The sequence below is a fragment of the Spea bombifrons genome, chromosome 13 (genome assembly GCF_027358695.1).
Source record: "Spea bombifrons isolate aSpeBom1 chromosome 13, aSpeBom1.2.pri, whole genome shotgun sequence".
Taxonomy (NCBI): domain Eukaryota; kingdom Metazoa; phylum Chordata; class Amphibia; order Anura; family Pelobatidae; genus Spea; species Spea bombifrons.
In genome coordinates, this window is record NC_071099.1 from 18,998,606 (window position 1) to 19,026,577 (window position 27,972).

Sequence of the window (27,972 nt, forward strand, 5' to 3'; positions counted from 1 at the left end):
GGCCACGCATATCCAACCAGCGACTGCACACTCTGCACCCAGTTAGTGTGTGTGTGTGTGTGTCTGTGTCTGTGTGTGCGCATGAGGGCCAGTCCGGGCCTGATGATAATTTCATGACAGCGTCCCTTTAACCCTAAGCTCTTTTTAATATATATTGCTTTCTGTTTTAAGAAGTTAGTTTATCTGCACAGTTTACTCCAGTTTTTTTTAAGCAATGTTTTATTTCAAACTTCTTCTTCTTCCAAGGAAAAAACCACTGGCAATAATCTTAAACATAACAGTACATCGCAGAGAACATCCGCAGTTTGTGTGATTTAGTGTAGAGACCTTTGTTTCTTTGCCTTAGAATCATATAGGATTTACAGGAAAATGAAAACACGGTGTTTTATATATTTTATAGGTTACAGAGTTCTACTCATTGCTAATCTACGTCTGTTCTTTTTTTGGAGTCGCTCGATTCACCGTTGCCTGTGAGATAATCAAACAGCACAAAGCCAAACGCTGGCTCGGATATTGTCTGTAAAAAGAGAGCGTTAGTAGTGAGAAACAACCTATCGTTACTTCAAAAAAGGGGCAACACGAGCTAAAGGGGCAACATGCGCTAAAGGGGCTATACCACCCGAGCAACATATAAACCGACCTCACAGGGACATCGCATCGAAAAGAAAGTACAGCCTCTTTGAATTCTATGTTTTTACTTATCATAACCGCCATCTTAATCAAGTTTTACTCACCTTAAAGCTGAGTCTTTGAACAACTTTGTCAGATTCGCTCTCCAAAATGACTCTGTAACAGCAGAGATTACCAGTCAGGCAGCCCAAACCCACACATTACACATACATAGCTTAAATTCAGCGTGATAAACCGTTCTCCTCCCGGGAGACCATTGCAGTGATGTCCTAGGCGAGATCGAGGGCAGCATGACAGCTGCCCCCAAGTATTTACCCCCCGCAGCTGCCACTCTCTCTGCCCAGCGCTCTGCTTTATAAAGACACGGAAGTCACAAAGGTTGCTATGGGGGCTTTTCCGGTTAAGCACAGACCCCCATAGTGTTACTGGGCTTCAACCAGCCCATGGAGCAGCAGGCAGCCTATGGGGTGATCTGCCCCAGTTATAGGTCATTGCTGCCCCAGGCCTAGTCTGCCCGCCTAGGTACACATTGTAGCTACACCCCATTGTAGTAGAATACAAGCCCCTCGCATACTGTACACCGTCGTGCCCTCTAGATGCCTCACCCCTGATCTATTATCTCATCAAGGATCAAACAGGCTGTATCCATGTTTTCCAAAAGCAGTGTCCGATCCACGTTTGTGCTGAGGGCAGAAATAAAACGTTAGATGACAGAAAATACAAACAGAATGAAACAGTTCTCTTATATTTCTGATTAAGTAAAATTGGAGTAAAGAGTAACGGGCATTCGGGTGAACTGGGGCATCGTTATCGTCCTGAAACGTAAGCCTTAGGTGTCTTGAGTCGTTGACCACGTGAGGTCTTTGTGATCCCTGTTTGTTGAGGCTCACGAGGGGCTGAAGAGCAGCTCTTGTAGGACCTTAGAAGCAGGTGGAGGTGTAATACAGGGTACAATGCAAGCGGTGTACAGAGTGTTTGCTACATTTGCCACTCACCGAAGCATGCGACACAGGCTCTCGCTTAAACACGTCAGGGCTGAGAGAAGCAACAGCTGGAGAGAGAGACCGCGGTTAATCTGCTGGCAATGCCCCAAATCCTCCCAAGCACCCAATAACCACCCCTATGTATAAGCCTAGGGTTTAACCAAAGGTCAAAGGGGCAGACGCATGAATACACCAAGAGGTCTTGCGTTACACGCATTAACCAGGAGCCACCATGCACATCAGGCTGGTCTACAGCCCACGTTGATGTCAAATATTCACAAATAATGCGACGGGTCAGCCTATTTATATTGATTTAACGCTATAAGCACAAAATACCTCATTCTCCTGGGGGCCACCAACAATGTAACAGGTAATGTCACATAAACGTTGGCACAGAGCGGTCACACCATCTACAAGCACAACTTCACCTGGGAACACAATAACACACATGGCAGAATCAGTGTGTGTGAATATATATAATTATATACATATATCTAGAGACCAGACTGGGGTGTAAAATGGGCCCTGGTATTCTAAGGCGTGCAGCTCATAGATCACAGGGATGGAGATGCCTGCTGGAGACATTCATTCGTTCACTTATTGTAAATCAGCCTGGGTGTAAAAGGTTCGGCTGCACGCTACATTTTATACATTGGCCATGACGTGGGTGGTGTTAACGAGGCCACCGCATTTGCCTGATGGCAAACAGTGTTCCACAGCTTTATTTTTTTGGATAAATCTGTGTTGTGTTTGCAATTGGTTAATATATTTGGGGGGGGGAATCAAAGGGTTAAACAATACATTTTTCACAGCCTTCTTTCATACTGTTTACCAAGGGTGCCAATATTAGTGGAGGGCACAGGAGTTATCAGCACCCTGTGATAAGGAACATTTATAACGGGACTGAATATTCCATAAGACACAAATTGTGTACAGCGTTAGGAGTTGGCGTTGGGGGTAGGAGTTTGTCCATATGGTCTCCATGCAGCCGTACGGGGTGCAGTGTGTGGGGTACATAACTTTTTGTGAATGTGAGTAGCCTCTCATTCTGCTTCCTATAACTGAAGGAGTAACTAGACTTTTGTACTACTGGCTTATGGTGCTTGATTGTAAAGATGAGAGGTCGCGCATGTTAAGTATACACCTGGGATCCGGACGTAGGTTCTGCCCCATGTTAGCAAGCAGGTGCATGCAGTAGAGAGACGCCATTGACCTAGATCGCTCTAGGAACCCTGGAGGTGGCCCTGCTTGGGACGCGTGGATATTATTGGGGTACAGATCTCATTGTATATGGAAGATAAGGAGCGTGCATCGCACCGATTGTCTTACATTCAGATCTCTGACTCATGAGAAAAATCCGTCTCTCGAATTCCCGCTGCTCTGCCAAAGATGGAAACGTATCGTCGTAATACTGGGGGGCAGAATGGGGGGAAATCAGAAAAGGAGGTTATAATGAGATCTATAAAACGGGGGAGGGGAGACAGGGTCATTTTCTTAGAAACACAAAGAAATTGTAAATTAGTTACATATAGGACATTTTAATGCATTATTACAATAGTGTAAAAAATAACCTTAGTAGTTCCAGATGCATTTAAACTGACCGGTTGTGTTTAATTATTGATTTCAATTTATCTGGGTGGATTTTTCTGCATCTTATGATTTGTGCGATGGAAATAATGATTTTTTTTTATACACAACGACCAATACGATTTAAATAAGCGTAAACATCTTTTTTTAAAACTAGACGGCCCATTTTAGCACTTTCTCGTAAAAACAAACTTTTTTTTTTCTTCTACATTTTGTTGGAAGCGGATGGTGACATTATTTAACTACCGGTAATCACATTGTGATTAGAAAGCTGGGCTCCATTGACTTGCATGGCTGAATGCAGTATTTGTAATTAACCTGCAGGGGGAACTCAGAGTTCTCAGGAGGGTCTGGAGTGGCTGTGAATGCATGTATGTGTAATTGTATGTGTATGTTGTAAGAGTGCGTATATGCATGTATGTGTAATCGTATGTGTATGTTGCATGAGTGCGTATATGCATGTATGTGTAATCGTATGTGTATGTTGTAAGAGTGAGTATATGCATGTATGTGTAATCGCATGTGTATGTTGCATGAGTGCGTATATGCATGTATGTGTAATTGTATGTGTATGTTGCATGAGTGCGTATATGCATGTATGTGTCATCGTATGTTGTAAGAGTGAGTATATGCATGTATGTGTAATCGTATGTGTATGTTGTAAGAGTGCGTATATGCATGTATGGGTATATGTATGTATGTATGTATGTATGTTTCTGGGTGTATGTATGTACTCATGTGTTAGCGTAGAGCTGCCCCTGACCATCATCATACCCCCCAACATCCTAATTCATTTCAATGCCCAACCACAATCATTATCCCCCAAAAACCATATTCCTCCCCCCATCATCTCTATCCTCTACCGTTATCACCACCGTAGTGTGCGAGCAGCCTCGTGTTTACCGCAGTGTCGAGTCTGATTGCACATGCGCAGCGGGAGGAATCATACGTGCGACTGAGGCTCCCAATGCGGCTATGTTGCACTTGCAGCTCCATTGACGGCCCTGTCCACGGCCACACGTATGAGATAGTCTTGTAAATAGTAACATTATAATTTATTTCTAGGTTTCATGTGGCTACTCTACTACCCGTCATACACAGCACTGATCATGTGACACGTGACGCGGTGTAAAACTGTATGCATTTGTATGCTTCAAATTGTGTCAAACCTCCTTGCATGTCACTTATATCACAAAAACACAAAAAGCTTGTATATCCGTGACAATATTCCGGATTCATGTATGACGTGTCTGATGTATGGAAGTCTGGCAAGGAAAGGTAACATAATTGTAACGGATTTACCGCATGCAGATCATGCTGGGAGCGAAGACGCCGAGGCAAACTTTTATGTCCTTTTTCCTGCTCTTCTGCTTCAATTAACAAAAAACATGACTGCGTGTTTTAACATGTGACTTGTATGAAGATCAATTATTTCTTCCCGTCACACGGGTGTAAAATGGAACAACGGAGGAGTTGAAAGGTTTTCTTATGTAAATATTTTCACTTATCGCGCATGGGAAATCGCCAAGAAATACTTTGTGTAATAGGAACGAGCCATTTAGTGCATCAGGCGCACACAAAAAGGTGAGTCAGTTATGTAGAGCAACAAGTTATCAAGAAATCAACATCGTCACACAACACGGGTAAATGAAGCATTTGAATGCAGTGCATGTAAGCGTCATGCATGTGCAGTAAGAAGCAACATGAGAATAATTCCACACAATCAGAGGGTAGCGGGTTATATACACGCCAGTGCTTTATTCATACACACTCCATGGCACCAGCCCTACTTGAATGCCAGTTTACACGCCGTCCTTGTTATTACTTTTGCCAAGAGTCGTCGTCCATCTTGGTCCAGAATAATGGCCGCTCTCACGGTGTACATGGACGGGACCTGCAGAAAACCGCCGAAGGGACGGCGGCAGAACCATACATCATTCCGCGGCATGTCGTGGCTGTCAGCAAATTCATCGCGGCGAGGACTGTTTGTTCAGAGTTATATTTGAAGCACAAAGCGCAACAGAAAACACCGGCATTCTCTTCAATGTTTTTACATCCCAGCTACCAGGGTGTCCCACAGGGCCGCCCAGGGCCGCTAAACGGAAAAACCTGTTTTTCTTTGTTCTTTATTCTTGGATTGAATAACAGCCCAGGGCTGTAATACGGAGGCAACTTATATCACTCTGGTGCTGGTTATAACGCGCCACGGAGAGGGGTTCAGATTCCGGCACCACCGGACTCTAGCAGCCTGTATACTGGCGGCGCGCTATCTGAACCCTCTTGAAGTTATTATCAGTAAGTTGGGCTCAGATAATGTTTAACCCCATACTGCCGCCCACCTCAAATAAGTGCCCATTGGCAGCTTATCTGGTTGCCGGCTTCACGGAAAAAGATATGCGCGACATACTGTAATGGGGAGGAAAATCATGCATTTGTTGGGAAAGAAAGTTAAGATATCTCAGTTGTGGTAGGCACATATATTCCAATATATTACTTTAATTTGTAAACATAGTGTAAAGGAATGTAAAAACAGGATTGGGGGGGTACGGAGAGGTAGGTGTGTGTGTGGCAGGGGTCACGGAGAGGTAGGTGTGTGTGTGGCGGGGGTCACGGATAGGTAGGTGTGTGTGTGGCGGGGGTCACGCAGAGGTAGGTAGGTGTGTGGCGGGGGTCACTGAGCGGTAGGTGTGTGTGTGTGGCAGGGGTCATGGAGAGGTAGGTGTGTGTGTAGGGGGGGTCACGGAGAGGTAGGTGTGTGTGTGGCGGGGGTCACGCAGAGGTAGGTAGGTGTGTGGCGGGGGTCACTGAGCGGTAGGTGTGTGTGTGTGGCGGGGGTCACACAGAGGTAGGTGTGTGTGTAGGGGGGGTCACGGAGAGGTAGGTGTGTGTGTGGCGGGGGTCACTGAGAGGTAGGTGTGTGTGTGGCGGGGGTCACGCAGAGGTAGGTGTGTGTGTGTGTGTGGGGGTCACAGAGAGGTAGGTAGGTGTGTTGCAGGGGGTGTGTGTGTGTATATATATATATATATATATATATATATATATTTATACATACAGTAAAACTGTGCCACCCATAACAGCCTGCGCTATAATCTATGACCTCCATAAACAGAAGACCTTGACAGGGCAGTTACCCCACCGGGGGGGAAATCACACCTTATTACTCCCCTTTCTATATAGCAGGAGTTCTGTAACCGAGTTATGGTGCGCAGCAGGGCAGGGTGAGCGAGCGTATAGATACCGGTAACGTCTCCGGGGAATTCATATCGGGATTCGAAAAGCCAGCCGCCTAGATGTGGATAAACAACCAGAAGATAGCCACGCCCGCCCCGTAAACCATAACTCGGGGGGGGGCATGCAATTTTACCGGCCCGTAAACGGTATTTACGCGCATTACAGATTTGCTATTTATGATTACTTTGCCGACAACGCAACAGCGCATTCGAGAAATTCGCATTTTATCAGTTCAGAATACAACTCCCAATATCCTCACAGACAACAGCTGTCAGAGCATTATGGGAGATGTAGTTCGGATTCTTCTGCGCCCAAACCCTAAACGTAACCCGACCACGTGATCATATGCAAAAGAAGATATACAGGAAAATAAACTGTGTTCAAAATAACCGCCTGTCTCAACAAAGAAAACGTCACCAATATCATAAACAAGGGATTACAAGGGGTTGCGTCATGCACTTCGTATTCGCTGTTACGTAAGACGCAAAGAAACTTCCAGAACGCGTGACGTGAGGACGCTGTATTTTTGCAAGTCACGGTAGAGGCCTTTAGCTGGTGTTCCTTTTTCCTACAATTGGATAATTTTATTACTTTCAATGTATTCTTTAACGGTAACGGCGCACCGGTGAAAGGTAATCTATAGCTAACGAAACGTTCTTCTGCTTCAAATATAATAATTTGCTGTCAATAGGTTCACGTCGGTGTCACTCCGTGACGTGTTTACTGGCCTGTTGGTATTCGCCTTTCTGATTGGTTACTGAGATTTCACTGACAGCTCAATGGCGTATCTGCTTATGTTGTTATGATTGGCCTGAGACGAGTTGTTCTGTTTTTGATTGGTGGTAATCGACGCCTGTCTGTGTTGGGCGGCGATGTTATGTAATGCGCTCTTCTGATTGGGGAAATGTGCTGGGTTTCTGTGTTGCCGGGTGATGCGGAAGTGAAAGTCTGCAGTTGAGGTATACACGGACGGTGCAGTCACGAGGTGGGAGAACTGAGCGTGTTTGGGGGGCAACAACACAGAGACGTTTAGCCTGCCGTGCTGTTGTCAGGAACGAGAGGTAAAGACACGTTGCATGTATGTTTTTAAAGCCACATCTATAGCACCGTGACGTGGGTGACACGAGCGGCATATGCGGATGTGAGAGGACCTCGAGTGAGCTTTGGTCAGGTGTGCCCGAGTCTAGAGACTGTTCTGGGTGAGCCTCGGTCATGTGTGGGCTTCCGGAGGTCTACCCGGCTCCGTTCTCGTAGGTGCGGAAGTCATGGGGTGTGAGTAGATGGAGGAGTTGCCCGGCGTAAGTCATGGAGGCCGGTAGACAGCGAGGACTCTGGACCCCTCACGCTGCACCCGCATCTTGTGTTAAGGTTCACGGGCACCATTGGACAGCGCTACGAGTTTTGATGGCGCTATATAAAACAATAAATAATAATAATACCGGGCAGCCCCTGTAGCTCCACACGACTCTAGTTCTTTATTTCGTGTATATTCTGTGTATTTTCCTTTGTGTTCTGTTTATCCCTGTATCAGGGTAATGTATGGAGTTATATTGATGTCTTTCTAGCACACGCACACCCTGTTGCCCCTGGCTGCTTTCTGGGTGTGCAGGGACCGGTTACCCCCCCCCCTCTTGGCTTCCCAAATGCTGCTTATATAACCGGGGAGCGGAGAGGAGCGCGAAGGGCTCGGGGCTGCGGGACGGGCCTGGGGCTGCGGGACGGGCCTGGGGCTGCGGGACGGGCCTGGGGCTGCGAGACGGGCCTGTGTGCTCCCCGTCTGTTGGGAAGGGATGGAGTTGGGAATCTTAGTGGGTTGAAGGTCAGTGAGGCCGGGTTATGTGGGTGTGAAGGAAGAAGCGCTGTGGGTGTAAAAGGTGTTGGGTTCCAGGAAACCTGTAATGCACCGAGGGTGTAGCTATTTTGTCTGTTCCTTTTCCGTGTTGTTGCGTGAACTTGTGTACTGGTTTGAGGAGTTGTGTGTTTATTTCTCACTAGTCTGTGTGTAACCGGAGAAATGTTTAACTGAACAAAAACCTTATCTTGGAATCGTTGCTTTCTGATATCACTTAACTAATACTCTCTTTTTAGGTACAGTGGCTGTGTGTCCCTATTACCTGGGGTGCAAGCGTTGGGGGTCCCTGTTTTCCTGGGGCTCCCAGACATGCTGTCTCTGAAGAAGTATCTGACGGAGGGTCTGATCCAGTTCACCATTCTGTTGAGCCTAATGGGTGTGCGTGTGGACCTAGACTCCTACCTGCCCTCTCATTTGCCCCCGCTACATGAGATCATTCTGGGACCTACTTCAGCCTACACACAGACCCAGTTCCACAGCCTTCGGGGCACCTCCGATGGGTATGGAGTTCACCCCAAGAGTGTTGACCTGGACCAGTTTTTTACTACTCGGCGACTGCTGAGCAGCATGCGGGCTTTAGATAGGCTGCAGGTACCAACTACTGCTCTAGATGCCTGGCTGGTGCATAAAGAAGCTGAGGGGTCTGTGCCCAGCGCTCAGACCGGCTCCAGCCGCCCTACCGACAGCCCACAGGAACGTCCAAACTCAGATAGACTACGGGACAGCCTGGTCTCCGAACAAGGCCACAACGCTGAGGGGTTTCAAGAGCTGGGGGCAACTGCACAGCCTGGAAGCTCTGACCTGAGCAAGGAAGTAAGAAATGTTATTCCATTCTATGCAGCTTGTGTGACGCAAACGGAAACCCCCAGCTTAGCCCCTGAAATGACACTGCTTATGGTGTGTGTGAGTGTGTAATGTATGTATGTATGTATGTATATATATATATATATATATATCTCTATAAATGTGTCTGTGTTGGGGTTAGTTGCCAAGCAGCATGTCCTAAGCAAAGATAGAATTACCCAGTTTCCTCATGTCTGGACTTGTGTACGGAAGCGTTTGTTTACGTGAACAGTGGGAGGAGATTTGGGGAGGGGGGGGTTGTTCCTTGGCAACCGAATATATCTGTTCTCTGTACGTATTCAACAGTAAGAAGCATCTTCAGTCCCCCTCCCCGCCACAGCTTGATTACAGTCAATAAGCATGTGACTTGTAGTAATCTTCAAGGCGTGTGAGTGGGCAGGGACTCCGCGGCACCCCAGTTGTTAAAGGGTTATATGAGCTGGGCAGCCTTGGGTTCTCCCGTGCATGTTTGGTGTCTATGCAGTGCTGTTTCTCTGATTGGAAGTTTATTCATGTTTTTACCTGGACTGCTCCAGTTTTATCTTTTTAAATATTTCCCAGAGTGCTTTTACTCTATCGTGTTTGCTCCAAGTCTAGCAGTTAGTCCAATAATATCTATATCGCTATAAATCTTGCTTGCGGTGGTGATGCAGCGGCAAATAGCAGCAGTTTTTAGTAGATATTTTCCATCCCCAGTGTAGTTCATGTTGTGTAACACTCGGCTGTTTGGTTGTTCGCTGGGATTTTACGCTGTGCTCACTTTCACCTTGGGTTGCAGCCCCTGTGACCTCTAATATACTCCCTGCGGACTGATGGCATTGCCTTTTTTTTATTTTTTTGTTATTTTTTTTATGAAGCCAAAAGCATAGATTCATGCAACATATCTTTATGGCTATTGGAAGCTGGAATACTTCCCACTGGAATTATACAAATCTATCGTGGTGCAAGGTCATTTGAAGAATAAACGTGATCTGCAACACAGAAAATTCATGTAACACTGACACACTGGGTTGGGTGCTGTTACAAACCATTTTGAAGCCAGTTTTAGTCTAACATAATAGTTTAATTTAAAATAGAGTTTAAAGTTAAGCAGTAATGTTGGGCACCTTCTTCCTGGGGTTTGTCCAGCCCTGTGAATGCCGATTTGCCTTTGTATTAACGATGCTTGCTTTTTTTTCTCACAAAATGATCCTCTTAACGCTACGTCACCCATAAAACACATCAGGCATTTGGCATATAATCATAAACAAAGATTTGCTAATGTTAACGAATTAAACCCTGTTCTCTCACAATATGGAACAACAAAAGAATAATAGTGCGTTAGACCAACAAGCCAACAGGGTTGTGTTGATACTGTTCTTCAGCCTGGCAGGCTTGTATAGTTTTGGCAGCGTGAGCAGAGGAGACAGGTGTGGAATATAGGATCTGCTCCTTGCACAATAAGCCAAGCAGGCGACAGTCATATAAACTGTTTATACGTTAATGTCTGTATTGCCGGCTAACACACACAGTCCCTCTGGGTCACATAGAAGCAGAGACAGTCATCTGACTTTGTTATTCGCAGCTCCGTGTCGGTAATGTCACCCTATGCTCAGTCTGTCCTGCCAGGAAACTGGAACACCCTGTAAATACATTCCTCTTTGTTTGCCTCGTGTGTAGGTTAGTGGACCGGAGAAGTCAAATTTGCAGAATATATGATACATTGAAGAGGCTTCTGTGTCACAAACTCATGTTTGGATTGGTCAGGTGTTTGAATGCTTTTTGGACGTGCAGAATAATTGTTTCCCTTTGTGTTCTGTGGTTTATGATATTGTGGCTTATGCCCTCTGATTTTATGCCAATGTTTGAGACTAGACACTTAGTCTGAAAGGTATCAAGAGTATTAATATGGGGCTCCTATAGGATAATTCTTTCTTTGGGTGGACTTCCAGCTGTTTGCAGAACTATATTTTCCATTTCAGGGTTTAGTCGAAATAACTGCCAAACTGAGGCCTTGTGCCATCCAGTAATGTAGGAGACGGAGAACTAAGCGTCTTGGTGTTTCTGTTACCAGATAATTTATTTTTCTTGTTCCCAAAAACTGTTCTCAGGACATTGACCTAATTGACATATTGTGGCGTCAGGACATTGACCTGGGAGTTGGTCGAGAAGACTTTCACCAGCGTGACAAAGGAAATGATGAACTTTGGGAGCAGATGCCTACTGAACCCCAAGATATTCTGGAACCCACTCTACAGATTGATGGAGAGACAGGAGAAAACATACCAGAACAGGTAGTAACCCTTTTTATATTCTCTTCTCAAAGAAAGTGACTATGCTGAACAAGTGTGCAGAGGTGTGTCCTTTTCTCCTCATAGGGTTCAGCCATGTCATTGGAGGAATGTCTGAGTCTCCTGGATGTCAACTTTTCATTTGGGGACCAACCTGAGGTGAGTTAGTCTTCTGTCATACACTGCATACACAGGTGCTTTTTTTCCCTTCAGACATCTAACGCCCTACTCTGTGTAGTTTCCAGATCAAACTCCTAATGTTGAGCCTGTGGCTTCCACTCAAGATGAAGAACTCTTATCACCTTTCCTCCCAACTTTGGAAACCCCTTTGGACCTTGAGGAGCAGTGGCAGGACCTAATGTCACTTATGGATATGCAGGTACCATATTCTGCAACATACTGTATTCAGTTGTTAGGAATTATGGTTTTGCAAAGCTGGACTATGGGGCATATGTACGTATTGGTGTCTGAATTGTCTGTTTTTTTTTTTGTAAATTATTGGGTGCTTTGTGGGGGTTTTTTTTGTATCAACAACTTGTGAAGTCCTCATTTGCTTTGTCTTAGGCTATGGACATGAACAATTCTGCTGATGATCCCTTGTATCTGAACTTGGACCCTCCACTCCAGCAGGATGGGAGACTTGAACAGGTGGCACTTCCTGGCTGCTCTCTCAACCTGTCTACTGTGTTTACTCCTGCCATGGAGACCCTTGCAGACTCAGACTCTCCATTACCACAGCTCTCCTCTCAAAACTCCACTGACCTCAATTCTACTTTTGGATTTGCCAATTTAACTGGTGTCCTCCTCCCTTCACAGTTGAATAGTACTGCTAACATCTCATCTCCTTCAATCTTGCCTGATCCTCTAGGTGGAATCCTAGATGAGGCTCTGCTGGATGAGATAAGTCTCATGGACCTTGCGCTGGAAGAAGGTTTTAGTCAAGTTCAGGCCTCGCAGCTTCAAGAAGAGCTGGATTCTGATTCTGGTCTTTCTCTCAACTCTCATCGCAGCCCAATGTCTCCCAGTGGCTCAGAGTCCTCCTCTAACTCCTCTTGCTCATCATCTTCATTCTCTGAAGAGGGAGCAGTGGGATACAGTTCTGATTCTGAAGTGGTGGATCAGGAAGATTCAGATGAAGCCATTGGGTATCATCCTGAATTCAGTAAATTTTGTCGTATGAGCTCCCAGAATCCAAGTAATTTTCAACGCTTGCCCTTTCTTGAGCATGTTGGCCACAATCACACCTACAACATGCTCCCTGACGAACCACAGGAGGACCAGCCTGTTATAGGGAAGGGGAGCCGGAGGCAAGCAGGATTTATAGATAGACAAGCAGGTCGTGATGAACAAAGGGCAAGGGCTATGAAGATTCCATTTAGCAATGAGAAGATTATTAATCTCCCTGTGGAAGAGTTTAATGAGCTACTTACCAAGTACCAGCTCAGCGAGGCACAGCTCTGCCTGGTGCGTGATATTCGCAGAAGAGGCAAAAACAAAATGGCAGCTCAGAACTGCCGAAAGCGAAAGTTAGACACAATCCTGAACTTGGAGCAGGAGGTGAAGCGGCTTAACCGAGAACGAACCGCCCAACTACGAGAGAAAGGTGAAAACGTAAGATCGTTGCAGCGAATGAAGCAGGAAGTTGAGAATCTGTACCAGGAGGTGTTCAGTCAGCTGAGAGATCCAGAGGGTCGGCCATATTCCCCTCAGAGATATGCCTTGCACTTTACGAGCAGTGGCAGCATTGTACTTATGCCACGTGGTGCGGATGGGCAGCAAAGCCGGCGCCAAGACAAGAAGGATCGGAGGAAGTGATGGGTCTGCGTCTGATTTCAGGAATATAACAGGACAAGGGGGTGTGGGCTGTATTTTCATTCAGGCCTCAATATCAAACCTTTCACACAAGATTGACCCTGGTGAGTGACTGTGAAGATGTCTACACTTACTCTGGGTCAGGTGCTGTGTCCTGTCAGCGTCTGGGCCCTGTCAGTCCAGGAATGAGGAGGCCATTCAGGCCATGGGCAGCGGCAAGCCCCGGAACCGTAAAATCAAGAAGCTGACATAAAGGGAGGGGAAATAAGTAGTTATTTTAATTCTGGGTCTTCTACAATGTCTGTCAAGTAAGCGGCTGTCGTCGGGGACTGAAGTGTCATCCTGCATGGGTAATAGACCAATGAGCTCTTGTTATCGAGTAGAAATCTAGTGATAATGGCCTTGAGTCTTTATCCAGTGAACGTCTCAGACGGGTATCTTGGGGACAGTTATAGCAGTAATGTCTGTGCCATTTGGAGCCAGGAGCTACCATCCTAAGCCTCATGTGGCATTTTACAGCCCTTTTAATTGTGTCCAGAAACTTCTGACTGATTGTTCCAAGGATAGATGCAGTTCTGTTGATGTGATGGAATTCCTTCCGGGGCTCGGGGACTCCCGGCATGTACACGCTTGTCTAGTGACAGTTTTGTATATGAATGAATGCGACATTGTGTGTCACAATAACACCCCCAAAGAACTAGACTGTATGATCCAGGAACCCCACGCCTAGAAGTGTTCTATTTATTTTTTGTTCTGGTAGTGTCTCCAGAAGATCCTGTAGGATGGTGCGCACTATAAACTCCTGTCTGTGTAGCAGGAATCTGATTAACCAAGGGATCAGCAGTAAACATCTTAATCTGTAATTCTGTAGGACTAACTGGATTTAAATAGGTTTAAGGTTTGCTGCTTTTAGTGAGAGTGATTACTATGCATGTTCCATATTGCATTATTCTGGAGCAGGAGTGCGTTACATCGAGCCACTCGAGTTGCTGTAGATTGAGGTTTATTCACTAAAGAGGGGAGTTGTGCTTTCACGGACTCCACTAAACTCCCACAGCGAGCGGCTCCTTCCTGAAGATCTTGGTCACTCCTGTAACATGTGTCGTAAAAGCAGATCTGTCACTTTTCCCAAATCCTGTGTGTTACAGTTCTACGCTTTAAATATATATATGGCGAAGCCTCTGTTTATACCCCCGAGATCAGTACCTCAGCTTCTTGCATGATTATTCTCACTTGGCGTCAACCTGCTGATTGTTTGCGATGGGGGTTGAAGGGTAAGGCGATAATGCTGGCTCTGACACCAGGAGCCACTGATATCATCTTCCACGCTGTGAAGAGATTTAGTTGAAAATTTCAGAACAATTACTGATTTACGCTCAACACAAGAGGTAGGTAATTCCAATAAACGTGTTAAGCTTTGCTTGCATAAGTTCCCTTTTTTAGCAGCAAGCGCTCTTTGAAAGCGACTGAACGCTGCATGGGGCAGGGGCTGCTAGGACCACCTTACAACAGAGGCTTTCTGGGGCTGGTCCTTTTGTAACACTTAATGCAGTTAAAAACCGCAACCCTCCTGCTTCAGTGAATAAACTTCTGCCTACCATGATGCTAAGCAGAAGCATGAGAAGTGGTCTGTCCCTGGCTTAGAATTAGTTCGAGGGAGGAAAGTTTTTTTTTTTATATTTATTGTTTAAGAAAAAACAGATTTTATCATAGGCTGTGATTCTGTTAAGTTCGAAGCTGTGTGTAAGCGTGTCTGTTCTGTGTTAACTCTTGTAGTTCTGCGACACAGACCTTGAAGAGTAACCCCGCTGGCTGAATTCAGATCCTTTGTATAAGGCCGGCGGTGTGGGAACCCGTGTGGGAACCCGCCACACCGCAGCCTGGGCCGGGAATAAGATTCTTAATAGAGAGAGGGGAATGAGGGACGTAAGTCTGTCGATCATACGCCCGGTTGAAGTCCCATCTATACAGAACATTTATGTTTCACGCAGTGGGTTGATTTCATTTCGGTGATTTCAAAGCTTTCTCTGAATTCGTTTTTCTCTCTGGCGTTTCAGAGGTTTGGTTTTTGAGCAGTAAGTTATTAGGACAGCGGTGGCCTTTCAACATAATAGATGAGATCCCTTCTCGACGATACTGTCAACCAATTCGTTTTTTGTTCAGTTTAAGGGATTTACACTGAGGATGAATCAAGGTCTGAGCGAAGTGCTGCAGATGCCCAGACACAAAATTCGATTTACAACTACCAGAAATGTACAGTTTATGCAAATTGGCACTAGCGATTGCACTACTCAGGGTTGTGTTTCAAGAAAATATTTCTTAAATGGTATTCCAACCTTTTTAAAGAGAGAAAGTAATTTAAAGAAAGTATGTATTCAACCAATAAAGTCATCTGTATCCAAAGCCCAGCGCTGGATTCCTTTGCTTTGACTCTATTACAGTGTATTTAAAGTTGGGTAGAGATCCATGTCTGCACCAAGTTCATCTAAAAGCTGCTGCTGGGCGCTTTTGGGCTCGTATCATTTATATACGGTAAAATACATGCTTGTAGAAGTAGCACCAAAGGGGAAGAGATGCACATCATCTACTAACGTACTGGCCACTTACCCCGCACCACGTTTACCAGCCAGAATTATACCCGTTTCTGCTTAAAGCTGTGAGAGGAATGGTAATTTCAGCTTCATGAGTTCTAGATGCACTCTTGTCGGTTTTTACGCTTACAGGAGATTTGTTTGAGTTTAATACATTGTTTGGCGTTATTTAAAGAAAAAATAACCTGAGCGTGGATGTCACAAAGCAGTGAGATCGAAGCATTGGGCCCGGCTCGTCAGCCCTGTATTCAGGATCGCTTTCTTCCTATCCCAAGCATGTTTAAATTGCTTTACAGTAGTAGCACCTACCACCTCTGTTGGCAGGCTGATACATAGATGCTGATGCACATAATGCAAAGGTAAGGAAGTTCTACTTTACAGAGAGGATGGTTGGTAAGTGGAACCTTCTCCCGGCAGACACACTGGATGTTTATGTAGTCTACACAACACTTTGGAGAAAAGACAAGGACGTTCAAGTACAAGACAAAGCCTCGTCTGGGATCCTAGACATTAATAAGTGGCACGGGGAGCGTGATGCAAGGTAAGAAAAAAAAAAAAATAGTTCACGTTAAGGGATATTATTTCCCAGTCGGTGCAGGTAAGATGTGGAATGGACCGTAGCTGCTGTTGAGGGGTTGCTTTTAGAGTCCACAAGGAATTTCCACATTGGAAAAAGTCTTATTGGGGAAGGACTGTCTTTTTTCAACATGAGTAATTGTACCACCAGATTTCCAGGGCTGTTTGGAAGCTTAGAAGTAAAAACATCAACAGCATAAAGTTGATGCAACAAGCTGTCAGCGGGGCTTATTTAGCATGTGTTGGAGCAGGTGCGCGGCCGCGGGCTTCGTCTGGTGCTCCATGCCGGTGTAAGTAACCCCGCGACTGTACATTAGTAACTTCAGATGGTGCGTGAAAGGGATGTCCTGTTAGTCAGCGGGTCTCAGCTGTCAGAGCTTCGCCCACCACAATTATAGCCTCCTGTAATACAATCGCTTTTCCGAAATGTATCCTGCCTTCGTCTACACGCAGGGTGTGGGGCTGGGGAGAGGCAATGGGGCTCTGAAATTGCGACCATGCTATGAAGATTTGTATTAAATAACCTATCATCCTTGATCAGGTCAGTTAAAAATGTTTAAACGTACTTTCACTTTTAGTCATTTTGTGCGTTAGCTAAAATGACAAGAACTTGCTCTGTAACGTAAGAACTGTCATAAGACTACGCAGAAACTCCCACATACGTGGACTACGGAGGGTATATCGGTACAAAGCTTAGCCCCCCTGACAGCGGAGTATGGGCATATGACACCCACACCCAAAAAATAAAAATCCAGATTTAAATACTTAATGACCACTTTAATATGGATTCTTTATGCGGTAAACAAAAATAAAGCACTTACCATATCTCCAGCTCCCTCTGTGGTCCAATGATTCTTTCCACCGCTTGGGTGCCAAGTATATAATCATGTCCAACACATTCTCTACAGCAAATTGCTTGGGGGGGGGGGTATAGTTGCTCCCATTTATTTGCAATGGGACGGCATGTAAATTTAAAAGGACCCCACTGCCATATGCATATGAAAGTGTCCCATTAAACAGCTGGGGAAATCATGTGCATTGTTGGAGTACCTATGTAAACACAGCCATAATGTTGCACCTATAAGCGCCCATTGTACAGAGCTATGGAATTTGATGGTGCTATATCAAACAAATAATAATAATAATAACAAGCAGTATAGGATAATTAGATTTTTCTGGCACCTGCCTTTACTGTTGGACCAAAGCTTAGGACACTCAGCGGGTTACGGCACTTGGTGCGTGAGTAGCATGGCAGCAGCGCTCAAAGCAATGCCGTCCTTTAATGAGTTGTAGACAACAAAAATTGTGGTCCGCAACAACAGAATTATGAGAAATGACCAACAATGATTTAGAAATCTAGAAGTTTTATTACGACGACGGACTGACAAAATGTTGCCTAAGATTTACTTTACATTTAAACAAAGTTTCACAGAACCCTAGACACATGCGTTAAAAACAAGAAAAAAAAGTATTAAAAATTAGACAATTTATACAATGACTCTATAGGTGATCCCAGACCAGGTAACCGGGCGCAAAGGTCTAAAAGAGTTCAAGACAGGGAATTGTTTAAAAAAAAAAAACCCCACAAACAGAACACCTGCTCCATGTTTCTGCCTGAAGAACCAAGGAATGGGGAGCAAACCTCTTTTCTCGACCGATCTGGTCCCCCACAGTAAAGACCCAGAGATTGAACTGCCAGCAGTAGATTTGCTGCAGGGTCCTTGACTGTTGGCAATATTTTTTCTTCTTTCCAGGATTAAAATATAAAATAAAAAAAACTTTTTCCCCCCATCCCTCCCACCCCAGTGACCAACGTCTTTTTAACAGACATCACTAATAGCCAAACATTACATGCTACTCGGTAAAAATGCAGTTTATAACACTATTTGGAAGGAGGAGGAGAAGCTTGTAGGGTGCAGTGTCTCCTGCGCTACGTTCCACCAGACAGAAAGCTAAAAACTTTTTTTTTTTTAAATGGAAAATACTGACCAGGGCTGCAGGACAGACTGAATCCTGCAGGACCTCTCCCCGTCCTGTCGTGGAGTAACAAGAGTATAAATCTCACCCACCCTCTGAGGTCGGTGTTTAATAGTTTGTGCAGGGCACTTAGTTCTTCTCTTCTTTCTTGTCATCATCTTCCGAAGGGTAAGAGTGCCATGTCAGTCTTTCCTCATAGAAAGAGATCACAACCTGGGGGCATTTCACGTTGGCTTCCTTGGCTGGGACAAGGTCCGCTTCATCTGAGTTTTTCCTGAAAGAACAAACAGATGCGTTTGCGCAAAGGTCGTCATAGTAACACAGAACGGTCAACATAAAACCGCTCTCACCACTTCATCAGGAACATCAACTCTCCACTGGAGTCAGTGGCTCCAATAATTCTCTCTGGTTCCAAACCCCTGGCAAATCCACGCGGCTTCTCTGCCTGAAAGAGACATCAATACCGTCAGGTTATGCGGTCACCTTAATCTCTCGTTTCCAAAGTCTGGCCTCATGTTCTCCTTTTATAAACAGATACATTCATATCTTTCACATTTCTGATCCTTAAAGACTAAAACCCTGGTAACACATCCTAGAAAGGGTCTTACCTCTTCTTTCTTTTTCTTTGGCTTGCTCTCCTCCCCGACCTCACTGTCTGAATCCCCTTTGCGTTTGCTACCCTCTGATTTCTCGGCCTCGTGCGCAGCTTTCTGCGACTGAAGGAACTCGGCAATTAAATCAGGGCAGTCGAGGTTCTCCTCCGGCTCCCAGGTGTTGTCTTCACTGCAAAAACCAAGAGACATTTACAACCGCTCTCCATCCCAACAAGACACCTAATTCAAGATACCTGAATCTTTAAAGTTGGAAGTGTTAGTGTCTTCTGCACCGGGCAATGTTTCAATCACGGTCAAATATTTAAAGAGTAGGTACAAGGGCCATTGGAAATACTTTTGAAGGGGGGGGGGTTGGCTTCCCAGCTCATGAATCCAAATAATTGTATGCGTGTGCTCCTACGTACATGCCATATTTACCTATACATTACAGTCTACTATGGCAGAGCAATCAGCAAGCTATGGTCTACAGGGTTGAACAAAAAGACCCTCCTATGCTTATTCTGTATTTATGTTTAACACGGATAGTCTCTAACATTACATAGGAATGACAGGCTATGAAGGCCAACATACATGTGATGAGTGACAAGCACTTACTCAGAAAAACCTTTCCATTTCAGCAGGTATTCTACCTTCCCTTTGACCACCCGTCGGTCTAAGACTTTCTCCACCACGTATTCTTCCTCTTCCTCATCCACAACTTCTTCCATTTTTTTCTTGTTTTGCTTTTTTCCCATTGAGGCCGCCAGTTTATCTGCTTGAGTTACCACCCTGCAGGCAGAACGAGAAGAACGGCTCACATAGTCAGAGGAGACTGTGGGAATGCGATCGTACAAACAGGCTGCTGCCCCACGGGTCACCGGCACAAGAGATCCAGCAGCTGACGCTTAAAAAGTTTATTCAAGTTTTCTTTTACTAAACTGCAGACGAATAGAATCATTTTACTTCTTAATTCAATACGGAGAACCAACCCAGACTAGATTTCTTCTAGAAAAGCTCTGGACTTGCCTTGGCACCTAGGTCATTTTCCACAAGAAACTCAACAAGGTAGACATTTATAACACATGCATAGAAGTCAGTAAACTAACTTGGTTCGACTCCCCGGTTGCTAGTAAGTAGTTATTATTCTTCCATATAGTGAGTGAGGAAGGGTCTTATACAAGTTTACAAAACAGAACACAGACGCAAGTCCCTGGTCCTAAACAGACGCAAGTCCCTGGTCCTAAACAGACGCAAGTCCCTGGTCCTAAACAGACGCAAGTCCCTGGTCCTAAACAGACGCAAGTCCCTGGTCCTAAACAGACTCAAGTCCCTGGTCCTAAACAGACTCAAGTCCCTGGTCCTAAACAGACTCAAGTCCCTGGTCCTAAACAGACTCAAGTCCCTGGTCCTAAACAGACTCAAGTCCCTGGTCCTAAACAGACTCAAGTCCCTGGTCCTAAACAGACTCAAGTCCCTGGTCCTAAACAGACTCAAGTCCCTGGTCCCTGGGGTGTCTAGCAATGAGTCTCGCTGAGCATGGCCTCTCCAAGCCAGACTTTAGACGCTGAGAGGCGTTACTAGGCTAAGCTGACGCTCGCCCTACGCAATTATTGTCATAAATAGAATATGCGATTTCCTCGACAACACGCGGCTCATGTAAGGACACCCGGTGACCACGCAAATGTCATGCCTGAGCCAATCAGGTGCAGCGTTTCAATCTCTAAGAACCTTCAAGGTCATGAGAACCAGCTTCTCAAACAGAGGAGAAATGCTAGAACAAGGTCTTATCTAAGAGTCTCGCTGGCTTCACTGTAACGTAAGATAGTTTTACTTTACTGACAGGGTGGTAGATAAATGGAACAGCCCCCCTGCAGAAGCGGTGGATGTACTACTTGCGACTTTCGCAACAGATATACACCACACCGAGCTGATACTTTACGGCAATGCTAATGAAGTCCTGCTAATCCAACGAAACCTTTTCCTCTGTGGACTTTCATAAGTCAGACGATCTCTGGGTGGTTAAGACCGAGACATTCCGTTAGCATTGGTAAGGAGTCAGTGGGTTTGACCAAGAGATACCAGAACAAACACACAATGAAAACATTGTGTAGAAACTTTGTTTTAAATTGAAACCAAAATATTTTGAAATCTATTATCATAATAATAATAAATGTGGCGAAACGTCAAACCTCAGGAATCTTCATCAAACTACTTAAAAAATGAGTTGCCCCTTAGATGCATCTCTGATTTTCCCACTATTTATCCAGGGGGCCACGCGTGGGCCAAAGGAGCAAAGGGAATTTTCTAGAAAAAAATGATTTGACACAACATTTTTAATTAGAGGCTGAAGTACTGAGGATGATGAGGATGCACAGGAAGAAAAAGCTCAGATCCGGGACATTCCACGCCGCAAATAAACAGCCCACCCCTACCGGGGCAGAAGAATCCATGGGCCCGCGTCCAGCGTATGGAAGACGAGGCCGCGGGATACGTTTGGATTCTTTGTATAAATGAAATGGACTCCAAGCAGGAGTCTGTCCCGAACTCGCCTTCTTTAGAGATCAATAAAAAATATAGGAAAAAAACTTTAGGCGCCAAAAGTTAACTTTTTTCCCCAAGCCTTTGCCTTTTCGCTCCCGCATGTACCCGGATCATAAGTATGCGCCGGGGAAGTTACCAGCCGCAAACGATGCACGTTATCCTCACACTGCACTGCAGGCATTCGGTGCGGGTCCCCCTCGCTCTGCATGTAAGCTGAGCGCAGCGATCTGCCCAGGCACCCGGGCTCGGGGCAGCGATCCTGGACTCTCACCTTCCTCTACAATCGCCCTCTGGGTTGGTCCCAGGCGGCTCCCGGGCCCGTCTACCGTCTGATTATATACCTGCAAATCTATGTCGGATTCGCAATGCAAACCTACGCGGGATTACTCCGGGTGCAGATCTACGCCTCGTGCATGCAGTTCGGGCTGGGATCTCTTCTCGCAGGACTCGGTTCGGTTCTCAGGTATCTGGCGCCTACCAAACAAAAGGAGCTCCTCTGCCGCCACCGAATCTGGCGAGTGCGCACGCGCAAGGACAAACAGGCGAAGAATCACGGGAGCTGTAGTTCTAATGCCGTAAAGAATGCCAGTGCTACACAAAGGACGGTAAGGCGGCGAGTTCTGCTGTGGGGTGAGCGAGATAATAAGAGGTACCAGCGACGTGATTGCGCAAATACCTCACCAATGTAGGGAACCGAGTGCTAGTGAACGAGGAGCGAAATCTCCGTTATAATCCAGCCGACGCGTTTTGTGGTATCTGAGAACGCAGCTTCCCGTGAGCACCAGCGCGGGTAACCCGGAAGTGATTGGCTTTACAGCAGAGAGAACAGCCAAGAATCAGGGACTATCTGTGGGGTACTGCCGTGGTGATTTGGGTGTAGGTTAGAACACTGCGAATGGGATTATTGCCGCTGCCGGTATCATGTGAGTGAGAACATTAAGCCCTTACCTGCCCTCGTAATACCCGAAGTGAGTTAGAACATTGGGTGCCCCTGCTGTGCCCCTTGCCGTTCCCCTGCTGTGCCCCTTGCCGTTCCCCTGCTGTGCCCCTTGCCGTTCCCCTGCTGTGCCCCTTGCCGTTCCCCTGCTGTGCCCCTTGCCGTTCCCCTGCCGTGCCCCCTTGCCGTGCCCCCTGCCGTGCCCCTTGCCGTGCCCCCTGCCGTTCCCCTGCCGTGCCCCCTGCCGTTCCCCTGCCGTGCCCCCTGCCGTTCCCCTGCCGTTCCCCTGCCGTGCCCCTTGCCGTTCCCCTGCCGTGCCCCTTGCCGTTCCCCTGCCCTGCCCCTTGCCGTTCCCCTGCCCTGCCCCTTGCCGTTCCCCTGCTCTGCCCCTTGCCGTTCCCCTGCTCTGCCTGGTGTGGCCCCTGCTCTGCCTGGTGTGGCCCCTGCTCCTGCCCCGTAAGATATAGCTATATCCCTGCTGGTGTTTGAGTTTTGGCTATATGTTTTGGCTTGTGTTTGCCTCCGTGTTCCTGTTAGGAGACGATATAACTAATGGGGTTCTGTGCTGGATGCCGCGTTCCCAGACTCCTGTATTAAATCCACCTGCATGTTGTATATTTGGGTAGTTTTAGTATAATTGCTTTAAATGACACTTAGTAAAAATCCAGCGCATTCCCAGTAAATATCTTATAAAAAACACCTGAGACATGAATACTGGGGGTTCCGTCACATTATACGGTCATATATTGCTTACCCACCACTATGTCAAAGTAGCCCAGTTTTGGCGAGTCCATGTAGCGGTGGGTTAAACAATATATGAACATACAGTGTGTGGAATGTTTTGCTCTGGTTTGTGTACTTATGGGCTACCTGGAGCCCACCCTGGACGCGGCCAGGACTACCCGCTGACTGTGCCCCTTATACCCCCGAGATGCCTTATAGCCCCCTATATGCCACTGATATGCCACTCTGTTCCCTAAAATGCCTTATACCCCCCTATATTCCTTATAGCCATTGATATGTCACTGTGCCCCCTGATATGCCTTATAGCCCCTTTATGCCACTGTGCCTCCTGATATGCCTTATAGCCCCTTTATGCCACTGTGCCCCCTGATATGCCTTATAGCCCCTTCATGCCACTGTGCCCCCCGATATGTCTTATTCCCACCCCTGATATAAGAAAAACTGACGTCTCTAAAATAGGTATAAAAATATATGCTTTAATAAATAGACAAAAAAAAAGATAATACACAATACAATATAAATATATATAAATATATGGACAATATAAACAATAAATCAAATATTAAAGCAATCAAAAAATATAAAACACAAATTAAAGAATGCACATAATTAATAGATCCTGATAAAATTCTACCTGCCCCACCAGGGGTTAATATATCAACAGAAGAAACACGGGGCTAATGAGCGTAAAAATAAAGATAATACTCCAGGCTTAGCTTACTCAGTGGTGCTTATTTGTCCTGTTTTTCTTCTGTTGATGTATTAACCCCTGGTGGGGCAGGTGGAAGTGAAGGGAAGTAGCGGAGGTTGCGCACATTGCGCACTAAAATCCAAATCCCCTGCAGCGCTGCGGGAGACCTAGATCCTCTCTGGCAGTCGGTAGGGGTCTGTGTGATGCGCGCAGACAGCCGCTTCTCCCCTCCACTTCCGTTGGGGCTTCCATGATGGAAGCCGCACCGGAAGGTCACGTGACGCCGGGTTCAGTAATAGAAGCCCCAGCAGAAGTGGAGAGGAGAAACGGATGATGTCTGCGCGTTTTGCACAGACCCTCACCGGGTGGCAGAGAGTATCCAGGTCTCCTGCAGTGCTGCGGGGGATCTGGATTCTAGTGTTATAATCTGATCTCTATTTGAGGTCGGATTATAGAAGGAGAGGATTTTATAAATGGATTCAACTAATCGATAATGAAAATCGTTGACAACTAATCGATAATGAAAATGCGTCTGTGGGATTTGTGCCCATTCAGCCAAAAAAGCATTTGTGAAGTCAGGCACTGGACGAGGTCCGGCTTGCAATCAGCGTTCCAATTCATCCCGAAGATGTTCAGTTGGGTTGAGGTCAGGGCTCGGTGCGGCCGGTCCAGTTCTTCCAAACTCATCCGGCCGTCTTTATGGACCTTGCTTTGTGCGCAGGGGCACATTACTAATGGAATAGAAAAGGGTCTTCCCCAAACTGTGCCAACATAGTTGGAAGAATAGTATTGTCCAAGATGTCTTGGGATGCTGAATCATTAACATTATGCTTCACTGGAAGTAAGGGACCCAAAAACTGAAAAATAGCCCCTTCTCCATCAGTAGACACTATCGCTATAGATGCTATGTTTAAAGTCACTGAGCTCTTCAGTGCGGCCCATTCTTCTGCCAGTGTGTGTCTAGACGGCTGCCTATGTGCTTGATTTTATACACCTGTAAGTAACGGGTATCACTGAAACCCAGTAACTCAATAACTAAGAGTTCTGTTTACGTACTTTTTGGTCACAAAATGTGTTTTTTATATAGCATTAGTAAGCCAGCTTAGTTTTAGGAAAGTATGCATTCACCGAGAGCTTTATAAACTAACATAAAATGTAATGCTCCAATATTTTTAGGAGGTTTCAGGAGCTATAACTACCTACCTCTTGTGATTTGTGCCGTAAATTGCTTGCCTTCTTCTATGTATTTGGTAATGTGTGTTCATGTCATATGTTTAACTTCACAGAATTTCTAACATGAAAACAAAGGAAGACTAACAGTGCTGGTGTTAAGAATGTGCTGATTAAAACGAGACATGACGGCTGAAATGACCTCACCTTTAACGGAGCAGGTACATATTCAAGTCTGGGCCTGTCTAAGCTCCATGATTATTGGTTTGGTGACTAATGCCATACTATTGTTTTATGAGCATCAATTCTTGTTAGTATGTGGTGTGATATGTCCTGAGTAATTCAATTTTCACCGATCAGCCATAACATTATGACCACTGACCAGTGAAGTGAATAACGCGGATAATGTTGTTATCATGGCTCCTGTCACTGGGTGGGATATATTAGGCAGCGAGTGAACGCTTAGTTCTCAAAGTTGATAGAAGCAGGAAAAATGGGCAACTGTAAGGATCTGAGCAACTCTGATAAGGGCCACATTGCGATTGTGAGACGACTGGGTCAGAGCATCTCCAAAACTGCAGCTCTAGGCGTACTGGGCGGCCAGGGCTTATTGATGCACGTGGGGGGCGAAGGCTGGCTTGTGTGGCCAAATCTAACAAATGAGCTGCTGTAGCTCAAATGGCTGAGAAAACTAATGCTGATTCTGATGCAGTTTGTTGTGTATAGGGCTGCGTAGCCGCAGACCAGTAAGGGTGCCCATGCTGACCCCTGTCCAGTGCCGAAAGTGCCTACAATGGGCATGCAAGCATAAGAACTGGACTATGGAACAATGGAAGAAGGTGGCCTGGTCTGATAAATCACACTTTCTTTCACATTATGTGGAGAACACATGGCACCAGGATGCACTATGGGAAGAAGGCAAGCCGTCGGAGGCGGTGTGATGCTTTGGCCTGTGTTCTGCTGGGAAACCTTTGTACCTGCCATTCATGTGGATGTTACTGTGACATGTATGGCCTACCTAAACGTTGTTGCAGACCATGTACACCCATTCATTTCCTGATGGCATTGACCTCTTTCAAAGGAAAAGTGGTTCATGAATGGTTTGAGGAACACAACAACAAGTTCAAGGTGTTGACTTGGCCTCCAAATTCCCCAGATCTCAATCCAATCGATCATCTGTGGGATGCGCTGGACAAACAAGTCCGATCCGTGACTGTTTTGTCGATCTACACAATATTAGGCAGGTGGTCATATTGTTATAGCTGATCGGTGTAATAAATACAACCAAAATCAAGACCCTCAATGCTTTAATTAAAATTACCTTTTTGAGAGAAAAAAATAAATATAAAATTAGAATGTAGAGAATGGTTGCCATTTGTGATGACTTTTCCTATACATTCTAATATTACATGTAGGTGTGTTCTGAAATATCGAGTCTGACCCCAAGATGGTCTCAAAATGTCCAACATTTTCTTCCATGGAGTAGCTCTCTCTCTTTTTTTCCACCTCTATTAATTTAATATGCTGATTGGTGGTTCTTCGTCTATTTGTTTGTGATCCATCTTTACATTTGTTTGCAGGAGTTTATCACTATCCGTGTGCAGGATCCCAGGCTGCAGAATGAAGGATCGTGGACCTCCTACGTGGATTATAAAATCTTTCTCCATGTGAGTGCAACCCGTGCCTGGCATGAAATTATGCAAAGCCGAGGAGACCGTTCGTTGTAACAACTCTATTTTTACATTTTCAGACAAACAGCAAGGCTTTTACTGCCAAGACCTCTTGTGTGAGGAGACGTTATCGGGAGTTCGCATGGTTAAGGAAGCAGCTTCAGAAAAACGCCGGCTTAGTGTGAGTTACTTGTGGGTTTGCTAAGCGTTTAAGAACTTTGAGGTGGCCTGTGTGTAAAAATGGTGGTTCTGTAGGTAAGCCACTTAACTCTCTTAATGCAACAAATCATGTATTCAACTTGTTATATAGTGGCACAGTTATAATAATCTAACAATGACAAAGTTAAATGACAGCCCCACTGTATAAGTATTCATATTAAATTACTCTGAGTACTTGAATATGCATTCTTCCAAAACAAGAAAACCAAACAAAAAAGCACATAGAAGATGCAGTCCTGCTGCTGCAGTTGCCATACTCCTTTTTATTGCTACCACTCGTCGGCAGCCAGTCTGTGGGAGAAAAGGACTTCTTTTCACACATGTGCTGAGGTCTTAACCGAGTCCGAGCCGGCTCTGGTGCCAACCAGCAATAAGTATATTGTGTGCAGGGAGATGTGTTCTCCTGCATGGCACTTAGCGTGGTTAGGGAAAGGGGTACATGCGCATGGGGGGGGGATTCTGCAGAATCCACCCATTCATTTGCAAAAGGGTGAACATGTAAAGGGAAAGGGGTACGTGCAGCTATCCTATCTGTTACGGTGCTCATAATGGCTGAAGTGTCCCTTTAAGTTTTAAGCACCTAGTCTGAGCCCGTTACACCAACCTAATTTTTTTCCCTTCATGTTTTGGTGGTAATAATTTGGAAATCTTGTTTGGGGACAGATTCACTTGTTTTTGCCTTTAAGGATTCTGAATACCGAACCAGTATGTTCATATTGGTAACCAGCATCACATGTACACCACTGGAAGCAGTCATATCCATGTTGTCTTTGTATGGGGCAGTTATTTTTCTGTTCGCAAGAATTAAATTATTTCTCCCTTTATATCAGGTTACTTACCCTATATTTGCACACTGTGTTTGTATGTATTGGGGAGATATCGGAATAGGAAATTGAAATGCTAGTTTTGCCACCTGGTATCATCTAAAACAAATGATTTTCACGGGCGGTGTAAACCTCTGCAATAAATTTAGTTCAGTTAAACTTTAGTAGTGGCAACCGTATAATAGCACTTTGTAGTTATCACAAGACCTTAATAAAGCAAAGCAAGTCCTG

At 45.5% G+C, this 27,972-nt stretch overlaps 4 protein-coding genes across 10 annotated transcripts in view; 2 read left to right on the forward strand and 2 right to left on the reverse strand.

The window, feature by feature from the left end:
• Positions 1 to 201: 201 nt before the first annotated feature.
• On the reverse strand, positions 202 to 6,676 carry COPZ2 (COPI coat complex subunit zeta 2). 2 transcript variants are annotated; one of them, XM_053453139.1, is made up of 8 exons: positions 6,439 to 6,676; positions 5,026 to 5,094; positions 2,943 to 3,024; positions 1,950 to 2,041; positions 1,626 to 1,681; positions 1,236 to 1,313; positions 735 to 786; positions 202 to 517 (listed from the first exon to the last, which is right to left on the reverse strand). In XM_053453139.1, the coding sequence occupies exons 1-8, from the start codon at positions 6,460 to 6,462 to the stop codon at positions 422 to 424; spliced, it is 549 nt and encodes a 182-aa protein (XP_053309114.1). In that variant the 5' UTR covers positions 6,463 to 6,676; the 3' UTR covers positions 202 to 421. The 2 variants fall into 2 exon arrangements, with proteins under 2 accessions (XP_053309114.1, XP_053309115.1); XM_053453140.1 differs by lacking the exon at positions 1,236 to 1,313.
• Positions 6,677 to 7,355: 679 nt separating this feature from the next.
• On the forward strand, positions 7,356 to 15,019 carry NFE2L1 (NFE2 like bZIP transcription factor 1). The gene is made up of 6 exons (XM_053453115.1): positions 7,356 to 7,492; positions 8,520 to 9,096; positions 11,217 to 11,399; positions 11,484 to 11,555; positions 11,635 to 11,775; positions 11,961 to 15,019. The coding sequence occupies exons 2-6, from the start codon at positions 8,593 to 8,595 to the stop codon at positions 13,209 to 13,211; spliced, it is 2,151 nt and encodes a 716-aa protein (XP_053309090.1). The 5' UTR covers positions 7,356 to 7,492; positions 8,520 to 8,592; the 3' UTR covers positions 13,212 to 15,019.
• Positions 15,020 to 17,722: 2,703 nt separating this feature from the next.
• On the reverse strand, positions 17,723 to 22,275 carry CBX1 (chromobox 1). Of its 6 annotated transcripts, none has more exons than XM_053453131.1 (5): positions 22,163 to 22,275; positions 19,561 to 19,734; positions 18,961 to 19,135; positions 18,703 to 18,797; positions 17,723 to 18,626 (listed from the first exon to the last, which is right to left on the reverse strand). In XM_053453131.1, exons 2-5 carry the CDS (start codon positions 19,698 to 19,700, stop codon positions 18,482 to 18,484), a joined length of 555 nt encoding a protein of 184 aa, XP_053309106.1. In that variant the 5' UTR covers positions 19,701 to 19,734; positions 22,163 to 22,275; the 3' UTR covers positions 17,723 to 18,481. The 6 variants fall into 6 exon arrangements, with proteins under 6 accessions (XP_053309106.1, XP_053309107.1, XP_053309104.1 ...); XM_053453132.1 differs by having other exon boundaries at positions 22,168 to 22,270; XM_053453129.1 differs by lacking the exon at positions 22,163 to 22,275 and adding an exon at positions 21,828 to 22,054.
• A 30-nt stretch (positions 22,276 to 22,305) lies between these two features.
• SNX11 (sorting nexin 11) overlaps positions 22,306 to 27,972 on the forward strand; it is a 7,177-nt gene continuing 1,510 nt past the window's right edge. Inside the window, exons 1-4 of the mRNA XM_053453141.1 lie at positions 22,306 to 22,409; positions 25,145 to 25,249; positions 26,609 to 26,695; positions 26,779 to 26,879. Of these exons, the coding sequence (XP_053309116.1) occupies positions 25,214 to 25,249; positions 26,609 to 26,695; positions 26,779 to 26,879 (224 nt within the window). The 5' untranslated portion in view covers positions 22,306 to 22,409; positions 25,145 to 25,213. The remainder of the gene's footprint in view (positions 22,410 to 25,144; positions 25,250 to 26,608; positions 26,696 to 26,778; positions 26,880 to 27,972) is intronic.